At 45.5% G+C, this 15,322-nt stretch overlaps 1 protein-coding gene across 2 annotated transcripts in view; it reads right to left on the bottom strand.

Annotated features, from left to right (window-relative positions):
• Positions 1-14,668, bottom strand: part of elk4 (ETS transcription factor ELK4) — a 126,519-nt gene extending 111,851 nt beyond the window's left edge. Inside the window, exons 1-3 of one of the 2 annotated variants that reach the window (XM_078242040.1) lie at positions 14,596-14,668; positions 10,326-10,428; positions 5,494-6,909 (exon numbers count right to left, since the gene is read on the bottom strand). In XM_078242040.1, the coding sequence (XP_078098166.1) occupies positions 5,651-6,909; positions 10,326-10,350 (1,284 nt within the window). In that variant the 5' untranslated portion in view covers positions 10,351-10,428; positions 14,596-14,668 and the 3' untranslated portion in view covers positions 5,494-5,650. Of the gene's footprint in view, positions 1-5,493; positions 6,910-10,325; positions 10,429-14,595 lie in introns of those variants that run through there. The other variant, XM_078242042.1, reaches the window with a different exon arrangement.
• Positions 14,669-15,322: the final 654 nt, after the last annotated feature.

Genomic DNA, 15,322 nt, shown 5'->3' with positions numbered 1-15,322 from the left:
GCGACACTCCGAAAACTCGTGCTACCAAATAAACCTGTTGGACTTTAACCTGCTTTTGTGAGACTTCTTGTTGTGCCCACCCCAGTCCAACGCCAGCAACTCCACATCCTTTGTAAGTGTAAATGAATTTAATTTGGTGGGAAGTGGGAACAGTGATATAATCCCCTTCCTTCCTTGAAGGCACAGGTGCTTGCAGTGGTACGCTTTAAAAAATAATATTTTTATTTTTTTTAAATTCCTAAGCCAACGTGTACAATGGATGGGGCAAGCCCCCAAATCCATCTCCTTGCTTACTCCAGAAACCAATCCTATTGGGCCGCACGGTAGCACAGTGGTTAGCACTGCTGCTTCACAGCTCCAGGGACCTGGGTTCGATTCCCGGCTCGGGTCACTGTCTGTGTGGAGTTTGCACATTCTCCTCGTGTCTGCATGGGTTTTCTCCGGGTGCTCCAGTTTCCTCCCACAGTCCAAAGATGTGTGGGTTAGGTTGATTGGCCATGCTAAAAAAATTGCCCCTTAGTGTCCTGAGATGCGTAGGTTAGAGGGATTAGTGGGTAAAATATGTAGGGATATGGGAGTAGGGTCTGGGTGGGATTGTGATCAGTGCAGACTCGATGGGCCGGATGGCCTCTTTCTGTACTGTACAGTTTCTATGATTTCTATTCATGGTCCTCACACAAGGGATTAGATTAGAGCCATGATGTGGAGATGTTGGCGTTGGACTGGGGTGGGCACAGTAAGAAGTCCCACAACACCAGGTTAAAGTCCACCAGGGTTTATTTGGCATCACGAGCTTTCGGAGCACTGCCCCTTCCTCAGTGGCTCACCTGATGAAGGGGCAACGCTCCGAAAGCTCGTGCTTCCAAATAAACCTGTTGAACTCTAACCTGGTGTTGTGACATCGGATCCAAGCTGACAAGTCGAGGTCTTACACCTGATCCTGTGTTTGATCTTAGCCAAAAGGCCGAGCAGTGGTACGTGTCTGCCGGCAATGGCTAGGCTCTTAGAGAGAAGGGACTTGCATTCTCGTCACTGCTTTCACAACACTGGATATCTCAAAGCACGACAGCCAAAGTACTTTTCGCTGTTGTAATCGAGGAAATGCAGCGGACAATTTTCTGACAGCGCGCTTTCACAAACAGTGAAATGAATGTCTCTATCATACCTACCACAGAAAGCTGGTGGGGCCAGTTCATTAGATATTTCAGGAGGGAGCTGGACGTGGCCCTTGTGGCTAAAGGGATCAAGGTGTGTGGAGAGAAAGTGGGAGTGGGATACTGAAAGAGCATGATCAACCATGATCATATTGAATGGTGGTGCAGGCTTGAAGGGCCGAATGGCCTACTCCTGCACCTATTTTCTATGTTTCTATGAGGACCGAGGAAGGGAAAGTTGGAAGAGAAACTTAGACCCCATACCTAAGGAAGGATGTACTGGTCGTGGAGGGGGTCCAGAGGAGGTTCACAAGAATGATTCTTGGAATGAAGAGTTTGTCATATGAGGAGCAGTTGAGGAGTCTGGGTCTGTACTCGATGGAGTTTAGAAGGATGAGGGGGATCTAATTGAAACTTACAGAATACTGAGAGGCCTGGATAGAGTGGACGTGGAGAGGATGTTTCCACTGGTGGGAGAGATTAGAACTCGAGGGCACAACCTCAGAGTGAAGGGACGATCCTTTAAAACTGAGATGAGGAGGAATTTCTTCAGCCAGAGGGTGGTGAATCTGTGGAACTCATTGCCACAGAAGGCTGTGGAGGCCAGGCCACTGAGTGTCTTTAAGATAGAGATAGATAGGTTCTTGATTGGTAAGGGGATCAAAGGTTATGGGGGAAAGGCAGGAGAATGGGGATGAGAATCATATCAGCCATGATTGAATGGCGGGGCAGACTCGATGGGCCGAATGGCCTAACTCTGCTCCTATATCTTATGGTCTAACAGGAAGTGGCCATTCAGCCCCTTTGGCCCGTTCTATCATTCAACGAGGTCATGGCTGATCTGCATCTTAACCCAATACACTTGCCTTGCAATATCCGTATCCTTAGGAAATATTCTGGTAATATTCTGGTTAATCTGCATAGCTCTCTTTCCAAGGCATTCTGATTCAGAATGAACAGTGAAAGGGCTCAGCCTTGGCTCTGGGATCGCATTCTAGGTTTCTGAGTCAGCAGGTCATGAGTTCAAGTCCCATTCCAGAAACTTGCATAAGAAGCTCGTGATTGCACTCTGTCGGAAGTACAGTCTCCCACAAGATGTTAAACTTGTCTACCTACACAGGATGTGAAAGACCCTGTGGTATGATTCAAAGTGTAGTGATCCAATTTAACCCTCATTCAACATGTGAAAAGCAAACTAGAAGTGACATTGGCTGCCTGGGACAATGTCAATTGATTTATTTTACACGACATGTGTGTCACTGACTAGGCCACCATTTGTTGTCCGTCTCTAATTGTGCCTTGAGTCGCCTTCTTGAACTGTTGCCACCCATGTGGTGTAGGTACACCCACCGTGCTGTTAATGAGTGCAGGACTCTGACCCAGTGCCGATGAAGGAACGGCAATATATTTCCAAGTCAGGCTGGTGAGTGGCTTGGAGGGGGAACTTGCAGGTGGTGGTGTTTCCATGCGCCTGCTGCCCTTGTCCTTCTAAGATGGTAAAGGTGGGAGGTTTGGAAAGGGGCCTTGGCTGCAGTGCACCTTGTGGATGGTACAGACTTCTACCACTGTGCGTTGCTGGTGGAGGCCCGAAAAAGATGCAAATTGGGTTCCATGGATGTTATCGAAGCCTAACTGCTATTTTAACCAGAGGCCTGTATGGACCAACCTGGTGGGAGGCTGACCAGAAAAGGCTTAAGAGGTTGTGGTAAACCACTGTCGTGCCTTCGGCACGGTTGAGCTGTATATATTGTTGCCACTACTGTTCGTATATGAGACACTCCCTGACACCTTTAATTCGGCTGCACCTTTAACTGGAGGCTCCGCCCTCAGGGTATAAAGGCTGCAGCCCTCCCCCTCCGGCCCCAGTCGTGAGATCCACATGCCCAGTATTGTTCTGTTTATTGTCTGTTCCACATCGTTCCTTTTTAGCGAATAAAAGCCTTCTGTTCCTGGCAACATCAGCCTTGTCTATTTATCAGATGCGCCACAGAGGTTTAACTTCTTGTGAAGTTCCTTGAGGGATGAGGAGAAGTAACTAAATTCGAAGATCCCTCTGCCCCAGCATCTCCGCACCCTCCCCAGCCCAACCACAAGGCGTGACTGAACCCACCTTAACCCCGGGTACCAGAGCCCCATTACCACCGTGCGCTCTGCTTTCTCCCCTGTCAGCTGCTGTTCCCACCAGATTTGCACAGAAGTCGGACTGTCCCACGGAAGGCGAGGCCAGAGCATCAGAATGTCCCAGGCTTCATGCTGCTGAGGACAAGTCAGTCCTCCCGCTTTTCTCTATCTCTATCTGCTGGATTACTCGATCGTTACCATTGATGGGTGCTTGGTGTGAGCATGGTGACCGGTGTATTTTCCTGCATTGCATCGGCCGTTCAAAAAGAAATGTCATTGACCATAAAGTGCATTGGGATGAATTCGACGATCAGCTATGATCAGGATAAATGGCGGGGCAGACTTGAAGGGCCGAATGGCCTACTCCTGCTTCTAGTTTCTATGTTATGAAAGGTGCTATATAAATGAAACTTCTTTCCTTCCAGAGATTAGTGGAAATTATATATTCTTAAAAAATTAATCTGGTTACAAAGTCTGGCCCACATACTGATCCTCATGTTAACATGGAAACTTTTCCCATTATTTCTCCCCTGCCTCCCTCGCCATCATCCTCTCCCCCAGGGTTAATTCCTCTCTTCAAGCAGGGGAAGGGCTGAATGGGCCCATTCACAGAGTTGTTAGGATGCCGGGGGAGGCCATTTGGCCCATCATGTCTGCACCGGCTCTGCGTGGTCTGCAACATGGCTTAATGCCATTGCCCCTGTCTTTTCCCTGTGCCCCTGCGCATTGTTTCCATTCAAGTAATCAAGGGCAGCACGGTGGTACAGTGGTTAGCACTGCTGCCTCACAGCGCCAGGGGCCTGGGTTCGAATCCCGACTTGGGTCACTGTCTGTGTGGAGTTTGCACATTCTCCCCGTGTCTGCGTGGGTTTCCTCCGGGTGCTCCGGTTTCCTCCCACAGTCCAAAGATGTGCGGGTTAGGTGGACTGGCCATGTTAAATTGCCCCTTAATGTCAGGAGAACTAGCTAGGGTAATGGGGATAGGGTCTGGGTGGGATTGTGGTCAGTGTAGACTCGATAAACCGAATGGCCTCCTTCTGCACTGTCGAATTCTATCTAATGCCTCAATTGAACCTGCCTCCACTACACTTCCAGTCAGTGCCTTCCAGACCCAAACCACTCACTGTATGAAAGTTTTTTTCTCACATCACATTTGCTTCTTTTGCAAATCACTTTAAATCTGCGCCCTCTCGTTCTTAATCCTTTTACGAGTGGAAACAGTTTCTCCCCTCATGATTTTGAACCTCTCTATCAGATCTCCCCATAGCCCTCCTCTCTCCAAGGAGAATAGTCCCAATCTCTCCAACCTACCCTGATAACTGAAGGTTCTCATCCTTGGAACCATTCTTGTAAACCTCTTCTATACTCTCTCCAATGACGTATGAGGAGCATCTGAGGACTCTGGGCCTGCACTTGATGGAATTCAGAAGGGTGAGCGGGGATCTCATTGAAACTTACAGAATACAGAAAGGCCTGGAAAGAATGGACATGGGGAGAGACTAGGATCCAAGGGCACAGCCTCAGAGTAGAGGAGGAGGCTTTAGGATAGAGATGAGGAGGAATTTCTTCAGCCAGAGGGTGGTGAATCTGTAGAATTCATTGTCACAGAAAGCTGTGGAGGCCAGGTCATTGAGTGTCTTTAAGACAAAGAGAGATAGGTTCTTGATTGGTAAGGGGATCAAAGGTTACGGGGAAAAGGCAGGAGAATGGGGTTGAGAAACTTATCAGCCATGATTGAATGGTGGAACAGACTTGATAGGCCGAATGGCCTATTTCTGTTCCTATATCTTGTGATCTTACGAATGTGTTCACATCCTTTTTATAGTGTGGTGCCCAGAACTGTACACAATATTCCAGTTGAGGTCTAACTAGTGTCTTGTATAAGTTCAGCATAATTTCCTTGCTCTTGTACTCTATGTTCCTATTAATAAAGCCCAGAATATGATATATTTTATTAACTGCTCTCTCCACCTGTCCTGCCACCTTCAATGATCTATGCACAGATACACCCAGCTCCCTCTGCTCCTGCACCCCTTCAAGGATTTTACCCCTTATTTTGTATTGTCTCTCCATGTTCTTCCCACCAAAATGCATCACCTCACACTTCTGCGTTTTGTTCATGATCTCTGCAGAAGCTTCCAATGTCAATTCTTAGGACCGGATGCTAGGAAGCATGCTAAGTGATCTCAGAAAGAGACAACTTTTAAAGCCATGAATTGGGTTTCATTCTATTTAATTGACCAATCATATGGAAGGCAAGGATTAAAGAAGAACAAATACATCACTTCAAGAACTTGTTCCATTGAGTTTGGATTATGGCCTCAAGCCATTTAATTGAGCATCTCCTTGCCTTTTATATTGCCCGTCTAATAAGTCTAGCTAATGTTAACAATGTTAGCATTTCTAATGGTGATTAAGTTGGGGTTTTGACTGATATCCTTGTCACGTGTTGTAGCACTGGGCCTTTGAATCACTACCTTGTTGGCCTCTTCAATTGTGATATGATTAACATCTTCAGCAGCAAGTCTGTTGGAGTGTTGACGAGCAATTGTGTTGGGGTTTCGTCTGGCAATTTGGTTGGGATATCGAGTGACAATTCTATTGGGCTTTTGGATGGACATCCCATTGGAATTTCGACCAACACTACTGTTGGATTTTTGAGTGGTAGCCTTATTGGAATTTTGAACAGTGGCATTGTAAGGAATTTTAGTGATCATGTTATTTGGATTTCTATTGCCCACCCTGTTTTGATTTCTCATTGTAGTTGCTGATGACTTTCTAATGACATCTATATTAGGATTTCTACTGGTGATTGTCAAAGTGGGCTTTATGGGAGTCACCCATGGGTCCCTAATGGTTGCCATCAAAGGATTTTGACTGGTGGTCCTCCTTGACATCCGAAAGGGAGTCACCAAAGGTTTTCTATTGAGCATTGCCCAAGGGTTCGTAGTGGTGGCTGAAGGTCTTCCAGTGATGTTTGACCTCGGCTTTTTCATGACAGTTACCAAAGAGCTTCTAGTAGCGGTTCTACTAGATCTCTTAGCGGCAGTTAGCCAAGCACCTGTAGTGGGAATCACCGAAGAGTTCCTCACAAGAGTTGTCCTTGGCGTCTTATTGGTGTTTCTGGGAATCCTAGTTGTCCCAGGATTGTGAGAGACAATCGCTGAAGGATTTCTCGTGGTGCCTGACTCAAGGTTCTTTGTTACACTTTTCCGAAGTTTTTTGGTAGCATTGGCCAAATTTTGTCCAAGAAAGTCCCCGTGAAGCACATTGGGATGTTTTATTGCATTAAGGACGTTATGTGAATGCAAGGTGTTGTTGCTGGGGGCGATTACGTAAGGGTATTTACTGGTTTTAGTGGTTTGGGTTTTAGTCGCAAGTACCCCTCGATTTATAGGCATTGTTGCCCCAGGACCTCTATTGGCCGCCATCTTGTGGCTCTTGGCAATATTTCCCGAGGCAGTAAAATATTTTTTATTGGCGCGCAGTAATCTCTTTGCGTCAGCAATTAAAGGGATCGTGCACCTGCGGTGGTGCCCGCTCCCTTCGGAAATCACATAGAAGTTTTCTAGATCTGCTGGGTCCAGGTCAATCCCAATAATCTCACTCAGATAGGAGCTGGTATCCGTGTCAGCTGGAAGAGACGCAACAAAAAAGTTTGTTCATCACAACAGCTAAAATACGGGAAAAAAATCAATCAAAAACCTATTTTCAACTAAGAAAAACTGCAGATGCGCCTGGGTTAGACTACACGTGGGGAGTACAGCGCACAGTTCTGGTTCACATTTCAAAAAGGGACATAAAGGTACTGCAGATGGTGCAGGTAAGATACACAAGGATGATACCCGATTTGAAAATATCTGTTTATCAGGAAAATCTGAACTGGTCGGGGCTCTTCACCCTAGGAAAGAGGTGCGACTTTTGATAAGAGATCTAAAAATATTATGAAAATGTCTGATGGGCTGGACATAGAGAAAATGTTCCCAGTTGGTGCAGTGTTGGGTGGGGGGGATGCGATTGGGAGAGGCCAAAATTGGAAACCATAAATGTAAGGTAGTCACTCATCGATCCAATAGGGAATTCGGGAGAAACCTCTTCACCCAGATTGCGGTGAGATTGTAGAACTCGATATCATAAGGAGCAATTGAGGTCAATATCTAGCTTCCCCTTAAATGCATCGATGGCAAACACATGGAAAGGAACAGAAGGATATGCTGACAGTATACTTAGTGCCCTCCTCAGCTTGCCCCATGTGGAACATCATTTTGGCACAGACCAGTTGGGATGAATGATTTGATTTGATTTATTGTCACATGTATTAGCATACAGTGAAAAAGGATTGTTGATTACACACTATACAGGCAAAGCATACCGTTCATAGAGAAGGAAAGGAGAGAGTGCAGAATGTAGAATGTTACAGTCATAGCTAGGGTGTAGAGAAAGATCAATTTAATATAACGCAGGTCCATTCAAAAGCAGGGAAGAAGCTGTTCTTGAGTTGGTTGGTACGTGTCCTCAGACTTTTGTATCTTTTTCTCGAAGATGGGAGAGAGAATGTCCGGGGTGCGTGGGGTCCTTAATTATGCTGGGCCTCCTGTGTTGTAAATTCACTGTACTATAATCGAGTTTAAGATCATATTTCATTAATAAGTGAATTAATAAGGCCTAGTTACTGGAACTGGCGATTGCAACTTACTCATAAAATCACAATGACAGGAGGAATTCAGCCCAATGTGTCTGTTTTAGCTCTTTCAAGGGGAAGTTCAACTCGTCCCAATCTCCTGTTCTTGCATTTCTATTTCCCCTAGTATTTATCCAATTCCCTTTTAAGGCCTGCTCTTGAATCGGTGTCCACCATCCTATCAGGCTGTTTATTCCATATCCTAACCATTATATTAACTAGAACAACCTACTTGGCAGCACAGAGCATTCAGTAAAATTTCCGTTTTTGACGGGTGTGACAATACTGCGCCTTTAAGAGATTTATTTCAGTCATGTTTCTGAGCAGGATATAAGAAAAAACCTGTTCTAATCCTGGTGCCACTGGGTCTGTAACTAGCAGTTGCTGCTGCCACTTCAGCAGCATAATTGCTACTAATTGCTGGAATGTTTGTTTTAATCTGGGCTATCTGCTGTTATCTTATTTTACTGTTTTCCCCTGGGGTTCCCCTGGGGCAGAGTAGGACTTGGTTAGGTTGATTGACAGAAAAATCAGGTGACTGGGTGGAGCTAGGCTTACGCAGAGAAATCAAGCTCAGTTGGCTGCTTGGGATCTTTAGCGAGTAGTCGCTTTTTCTCTCTCTGGATTTGAAGATTGGATTCTGTAAAAGAAAAACAAGTCTCTTTCTCTGAGATTCTGTTGTTTGGGGCGGACTTTTCTCCGGAGGTTGTTGTATGAGAGTCAGAAGACAGGTGTCTGTCTGGATCTCTGTCCAGAGGTGTTGGAAGGCTGGAAATCCAGCATTATTGTGAGCATATCTGTTTTTGGTGCTAATTGATTCTGAAAAAAGGATTTATATCTATGAGGATATTGTTTATAATTGGAACTATCACGATAGCTAGTCGTTAAAAGTTATACCTGGTCAGGTTTAAGTATTTCCAATTGGTAAAAGTTATGCAAATTCTTTTTGCTATATTTCACCTGTTAAAAATAAAGTGTGTCTTAATAAAAGCTTCCTAGTGGGACAATTGAATCATACCTGGAGCGAATCACCTTAAGCTCACCCTGATGCCAAAATCAAAATACAAAAAAATGGGGTCTAGGCTAACTTCATAATAGACTTGGAGTTTCTGTCCTGGTCCTAACACAGGGCATACTAAGTGATGCATTGTAAGGGTCATCATATTTCCAGCCATTCCCTTCTTGTTTCGGGTTGCTGCTCTTTAGGGTTCTCTAGTGAGAAGTTATGCGCCCTTCTGCTGGCCATTGGAGACAAGATGTTGAGTTGCTGGTGTTGGACTGGGATGGGCACAGTAAGTAGTCTCACAACACCAGGTTAAAGTCCAACAGGTTTATTTGGTAGCACTCACATTGTCTGTACCTTTAAGACTTGATTACCTGTAAAGACTCGCATTCCAACCATTATCTTGTAAATTGAGTTTGTGTCTTTATATGCCCTGTTTGTGAACACAAGTCCTCACTCGCCATGAAGGAGCTTGAGACTCTGAAAGCTCGTGCTGCCAAACAAACCTGTTGGACTTTAACCTGGTGTTGTGAGACTTCTTACCAAGTAAATAATTACTGTGATAGGGTAAACTTCTCAATGTGTGGTAAATGCACTTTTTCCCAAGGTGAGTCAGTTGACTACAGTTGACAAATTGTTTAATGTCTTTAGCTTTATTTTTGTCAGACTGGATCAGGGGCTTTCGCAATCCATCAATATGGAGATCAGATGATTCAATAAAACAACAGAGCAAAATGTCCCAAGGCATTATAACACACAATTTGGCCAAAGCCATGCAAGGAGATGTTAGGACGGATGACCAAAGCTTGGTCAAAAAGATAGGTTTTAAGGAACATTTTGATGGAAGGGCTAGAGGTAAAGAGGTGGCGAGATCTAGGAAAGGAATGCTTGGCTGAACGCCAAGACATCTGAAAGCACAGCTATCAATAAAAATTGGGGCTGAGCAAGAGGCCAAGTTTGGAGAGGTGCAGAGATCCTGGAGAACTTTTGGGCTGGAGGTGGTTTCAGAGATAGGGAGGTGCAAGGCCATGGAGATGTTCTGAAAGCAAGGAAGAGAATTTTAAAATTGGTGAAGTTGCTAGACTGTGAGCGAATGTAGGTCAGCGAGTGAGTGGGTGATGGGTGAGCAGGACTTGGTGCAAGTTAGGATTTAGGCAGCAGAGTTTTCTATGGTGTGTAAACCATTATTTCGAATGAACTCAAGCTGCATTAACACTAGAAGTATAGTGTCTCTTAGAGATTGGGAAAGGACTATTGTAAGCTGGGAGGTTGGGGAGTTTGAATGGAAGGCAGGAGGTTGAAGAGCGAGGGAGAGTTGGGGGAGTCATACTATAGTAAATGGAGTTTTGTTAAAACTGTCTCCTACCAATTTTTTCAAAAACGTTGCCCATCTTAAGCCAATGTCCCTGTTGACTTGACCTCCTCCGTCCCGTGTTATAGAGAGCTGATACCACACAGCAATTCAAGTACTAGTTAAGAAATTGAAGAAAAGAATTACAACCAGAATAAATATTGTAAAATTGTCTTGTTTATATCACAATGTTGTTTGTAAATGTAGAAAATTACTTGGTAAAGTTATTTTTTATTTGGGAAGGGAGATGATCAAATGTTCCCTTTCATTCAATTTATTCATCTGTGGGACATGGGCGTCACTGGCTGGCCAGCATTTATTGCCCATGCCTACTTGTTGGGCAGCATGATGGCACAATGATTAGCACTGCTGCCTCACAGCGCCAGGGACCCGGGTTCATTTCCAGCCTTGGGTGACTGTCAGTGTGGAGTTTGCACGTTCTCCCCGTGTCTGTGTGGGTTTCCTCCGGGTGTTCCGTTTTCCTCCCACAGTCCAAAGATGTGCGCGTTAGGTTGACTGGCTATGCTAAATTGCCTTTAGTGTCAGCGGGACTAACAGTGTAAATATGTAGGATTACGGGGATAGGGCCTGGGATTGTTGTTGGTGCAGGCTTGACGGGTCGAATGGCCTCCTTCTGCACTATAGGGATTCTATGATTCTATGCCCGAGGGCAGTTAAGAGTCAACCACATTACTGTGGCTCTGGAGTCACATGTGGGCCAGACCAGGCAAGGATGGCGGATTTTCTTCCCTAAAGGACATTAGTGAACCAGATGGGTTTGTCCAACAATTGACAATGGTTTCGTGGTCATTAGTAGATTCATAATTCCAGATATTTTTTATTGAATTCAAATTCCACCACCTGCTGTGGTGAGATTCGAACCCGGGCCCCCAGAACATTAGCCGAGTTTCTGGATTAATAATCTAGCGATAATACCACTAGGCCATCGCCTCCCTATATGGCTGAGGCAAAATATCCCTTGGCTCTCTTTTGAAGGGAAACTTTAGGAGAGTTCTTCCCAGTGTCTGCACCATTATTCACATGGCCATTGCCTCCCTGTAAGTGTAAGGTACATTGTGTCATTCAGATCTTTTAAGTTGAACGTTTTTGACCCAAAAATCCAATAAAGTGGCCCTTTAAAAATAAAATGTCTGTCACACTTCACAAACAAGGTCCATCTTTGCTATCAAGATAAAGTTAAGGTAATTGCAGAAAGGACCAGAGGCAAAATGAGGACAATGTTTTTCTACAGCGAGTTTTTATAACCTAGGGTGTGTTACCTGAAAGGGCAGTGGAAGGAGATCCAGTAATAACTTTCAAAGAGTAATTGTCAGTCTTTCCTGACAACCTATTGCTTAGTGTAAAAGGAATTCTGCTGGCTGTTAATCTCCACTGAAGCTCCTCTGAAATGAGTTGCTTAAAACAGGCTGAAAATGGTTCAAAGATTGATAGGCAGAGGGATCTGGGCGTACAGGTACACAGGTCACTGAAAGTGGCAACGCAGGCGGAGAAGGTAGTCAAGAAGGCATCCGGCATGTTTCCCATCATGGGCCGGGGCACTGAGTTTAAAAATTGGCAAGTCATGTTCAGCTTTACAGAACCTTAGTTAGGCCACACTTGGAATACGGTGTTCAATTCTGGTCGCCACACTACCAGAAGGATGTTGAGGCTTTGGAGAGGGTACAGAAAAGATTTACCAGGATGTTGCCTGGTATGGAGGGAATTAGCTATGAGAGAGGTTGGAGAAACATGGTTTGTTCTCACTGAAACGACGGAGGGTGAGGGGCAACCTGATAGAAGTCTACAAGATTATGAGGGACATGGACAGAGTGGATAGTCAGAAGCTTTTTCCCAGGGTGGAAGAGTCAATCACTAGGGGGCATAGGTTTAAGATGCGAGAGGCAAGGTTTAAGGGAGATGTACGAGGCAAGTTTTTTTACAGAGGGTGGTGGGTGCCTGGAACTTGCTGCCGAGGGAGGTAGTGGAAGCGGATACAATAGTAACTTTTAAGGGGCATCTGGACAAATACATGGATAGGATGAGAACAGAGAGATATGGTCCCCGGAAGGGTAGGGGGGTTTTATTTAGTCGGGCATCATGGTCGGTCAGGCTTGGAGGGTCGAAGGGCCTGCTCCTGTGCTGTAATTTTCTTTGTTCTTTGATTACTTCCCCTTGGCCAAGCTCAAAGAAATAAGGGGACTTAGAGCCAGGGCTAAGACCCCAAACCAACGTTGTGAGACTTTGTGAGCACCAATCCATGTCCCACTATGGTGTGATATTCCAGTGGGCTGCATTCACTCAATTCTCATAGAATCCTACTGTGCAGAAGGAGACCATTCGGCCCCTCGAGTCCACCCAGGCCCCATCCCCATAACCCCATGCATTTACCCTAACTAGTCCCCTTGATACTAAGGGGCAATTTAGCATGACCAATCCACCTAACCCGCACATCTTTGGACTGTGGGAGGAAACCCACGCAGGCACGGGGAGAATATGCAAACTCCACACAGGCAGTGGCCCAAGCCGGGAATTGAACCTGGGTCCCTGGCGCTGTGAGACAGCAGTGCTAACCACTGTGCCAATGTGCTGCCCACCTAGGAACATGAGTCTTTTAAGAAGAAGAGGCCATTCAGCCCCTCAAGCATATTCTGCTACACAATTAGATCTTGGTTGATCTGTACCTCAGCTCCATTCACCAATCTTTGTTCCATGCCACTGGGTACCCTTGCCTAACAGTGTTCATGGAATCATAGAATCCTACAGTGCAGAAGGAGGCCATTCGATCCATCGAGTCTGCACCGACCGCAATCCCACCCAGGCCCTATTCCCATATATTTACCCTACTAATCCCCCTGACACTAAGGGGCAATTTAGCATGACCAATCAACCAAACCCGCACATCTTTGGACGGTTCTATCTCATTGATGAACGCTCCAATGTCCTCTCAGCATTTACAGCCCCTATGTGGATAGTTTGAGATTTTTACTGCCCTTTGTCTGAAACATAGTGTTAACTTCAATTCTACATAGCATGCATTATGCACGCAACAAAGTAGCCCCGGGATGACTTTGTGAGTTGATGCAACATCACGCAGACCACATCCAATCTGCGGTCTGTGAAAAATTGGTCAAACTTACTTACTTTAGGCACAGCTGTTGGATTTCCACCAGTGTTAATGAGTTGAAACGATCGCTGGATTGCCCCAGGGTAGTGAGCAACAATTGCTATTAGCTGCCTCTTGGACTGGCAAACGGAAATAGCCACTGGGTAGTGAGTCCAATCTGTTGGATTCTCCTAGGGCTGCTGAGTGGGAATGTTATTGGATTTCCTCGGGACTAATGGGCAGGATCATTAACCTGGGTTTTCTGTTCCCAATGGAAAGTACCCGGCTGCGCGTTGGACAAGGAGAGGATCCGATTTTGCTGTGATCTTGTCCAGTGGTTGAACAATGTTCCTGGCACACACTGCGCTGACCCATACATAAAAGATGGCAACCGAGCAAAGTGCCAAGAATGCTGTGGAAATGGCGGGACAGTATTTTCCAAGGGCAAAGAAGGGGAAAGCTAAAAAGAGTTAATAAAATAAACAAAGCACATAGTAAGAAGTCTCACAACATCAGGTTAAAGTGCAAAAGGTTTATTTGGAATCACGATCTTTCGGAGCGCTGCTCCTTCATCAGATATTGGACTTTATCCTGGTGTTATGAGACTTCTTACTGTGCACACCCCAATCCAACGCCAGCATCTCCACGTCAAAGCACATAGTGGAATTAAAGAATCCCTACAGTGCAGGAGGAAGCCATTCGGCCCATTGTGTCTGCACAGACTCAGCATTTTACCACCGTCTACCTGATCCCCGTAACCCCTAATCCACCTTACCTACATAACTTGGGACACTAAGAGGCAATTTAGCATGGCCAATCCACCTAACCTGCACATCTTTGGACTGTGGGAGGAAACAGGAGCACCTGGAGGAAACCCACGCAGACACGGGGAGAATGTGCAAACTCCACACAGGCAGTGACCCAAGCCGGGAATTGAACTTGGGTCCCTGACGCTGTGAGGCAGCAGTGCTAACCACTCTGCCGCTGTGACAGGAACAATGGTACATAGAAGTACCACGCAAATCTAACACCATAGTTTACCCATCCTGCAGCTTCAACAGAGGAAAGGATCATAGTACCTCACACCCTCTGAAGTGGAAAACCTTAAACCAGTTCCCCATATTATAAATAATGTTAGACATTTAAAATAAATTCAAACTCATTCAGTAAGCAGCACTGTACCTGTAAAGTAACCACGAGGGAATCAGAGGAAGACTGAGGACATGGATCTCACTCATGCACAGAATTTAAAGACAAACACGGCTCCTCCCCTCAGAAACTGATTCACTGCTTCGCGTCCAACCAGACCGTTAGAGGCAACCCGTAAAACACAATCTAGACCAGCAGAGGAATGTGCTGTGCGTGGGAAGGTAGGTCGTTTGTGTGCAGTACCTCACTAATCACTACCAGTGTGTACAGGATGTTTCTAAATCGGTAATGAAAACATTCCTTGAAGAAGGAATGTTAGCAAGACCCATGCCATTAATTTTTATAAAACAACTCTCCTTGCATGTGCTATTTACAATAACTGGGAGGCCAGAGACGAAAGATTGCATTTTCAATGCAGGAGCCTAGACATTATGAGTGAAACTAGTGGAAGACTGACTTGTCCATCATTTTAGCATGCATATTAACATGCGTATTTTAAATATCAGGTACCATCCTTAGTGCAGTGGGTAGCTTTCTCACTTTGGAGTCAGAAGATTATGGGCGGAATTTTACCAGGATGTCCACCTGAGGCCAATGGAAAATGTCGTTCTCTGAGCCTCACTAGCCCCCGGAATCGGGACAGACGTGCTGGTAAAATTCCAGTCTCTGGGTATAAATTGGACAGTAACAAGTTTCACAACACCAGGTTAAAGTCCAACGGGTTTATTTGGTAGCATGAGCTTTCGGAGTGTCGCTCCTT

Source organism: Mustelus asterias, chromosome 25 (assembly GCF_964213995.1).
Source record: "Mustelus asterias chromosome 25, sMusAst1.hap1.1, whole genome shotgun sequence".
Taxonomy (NCBI): Eukaryota; Metazoa; Chordata; class Chondrichthyes; order Carcharhiniformes; family Triakidae; genus Mustelus; species Mustelus asterias.
Note: the sequence above shows the minus strand (reverse complement) of the source record. Positions and strands in the feature narration are given on the sequence as shown.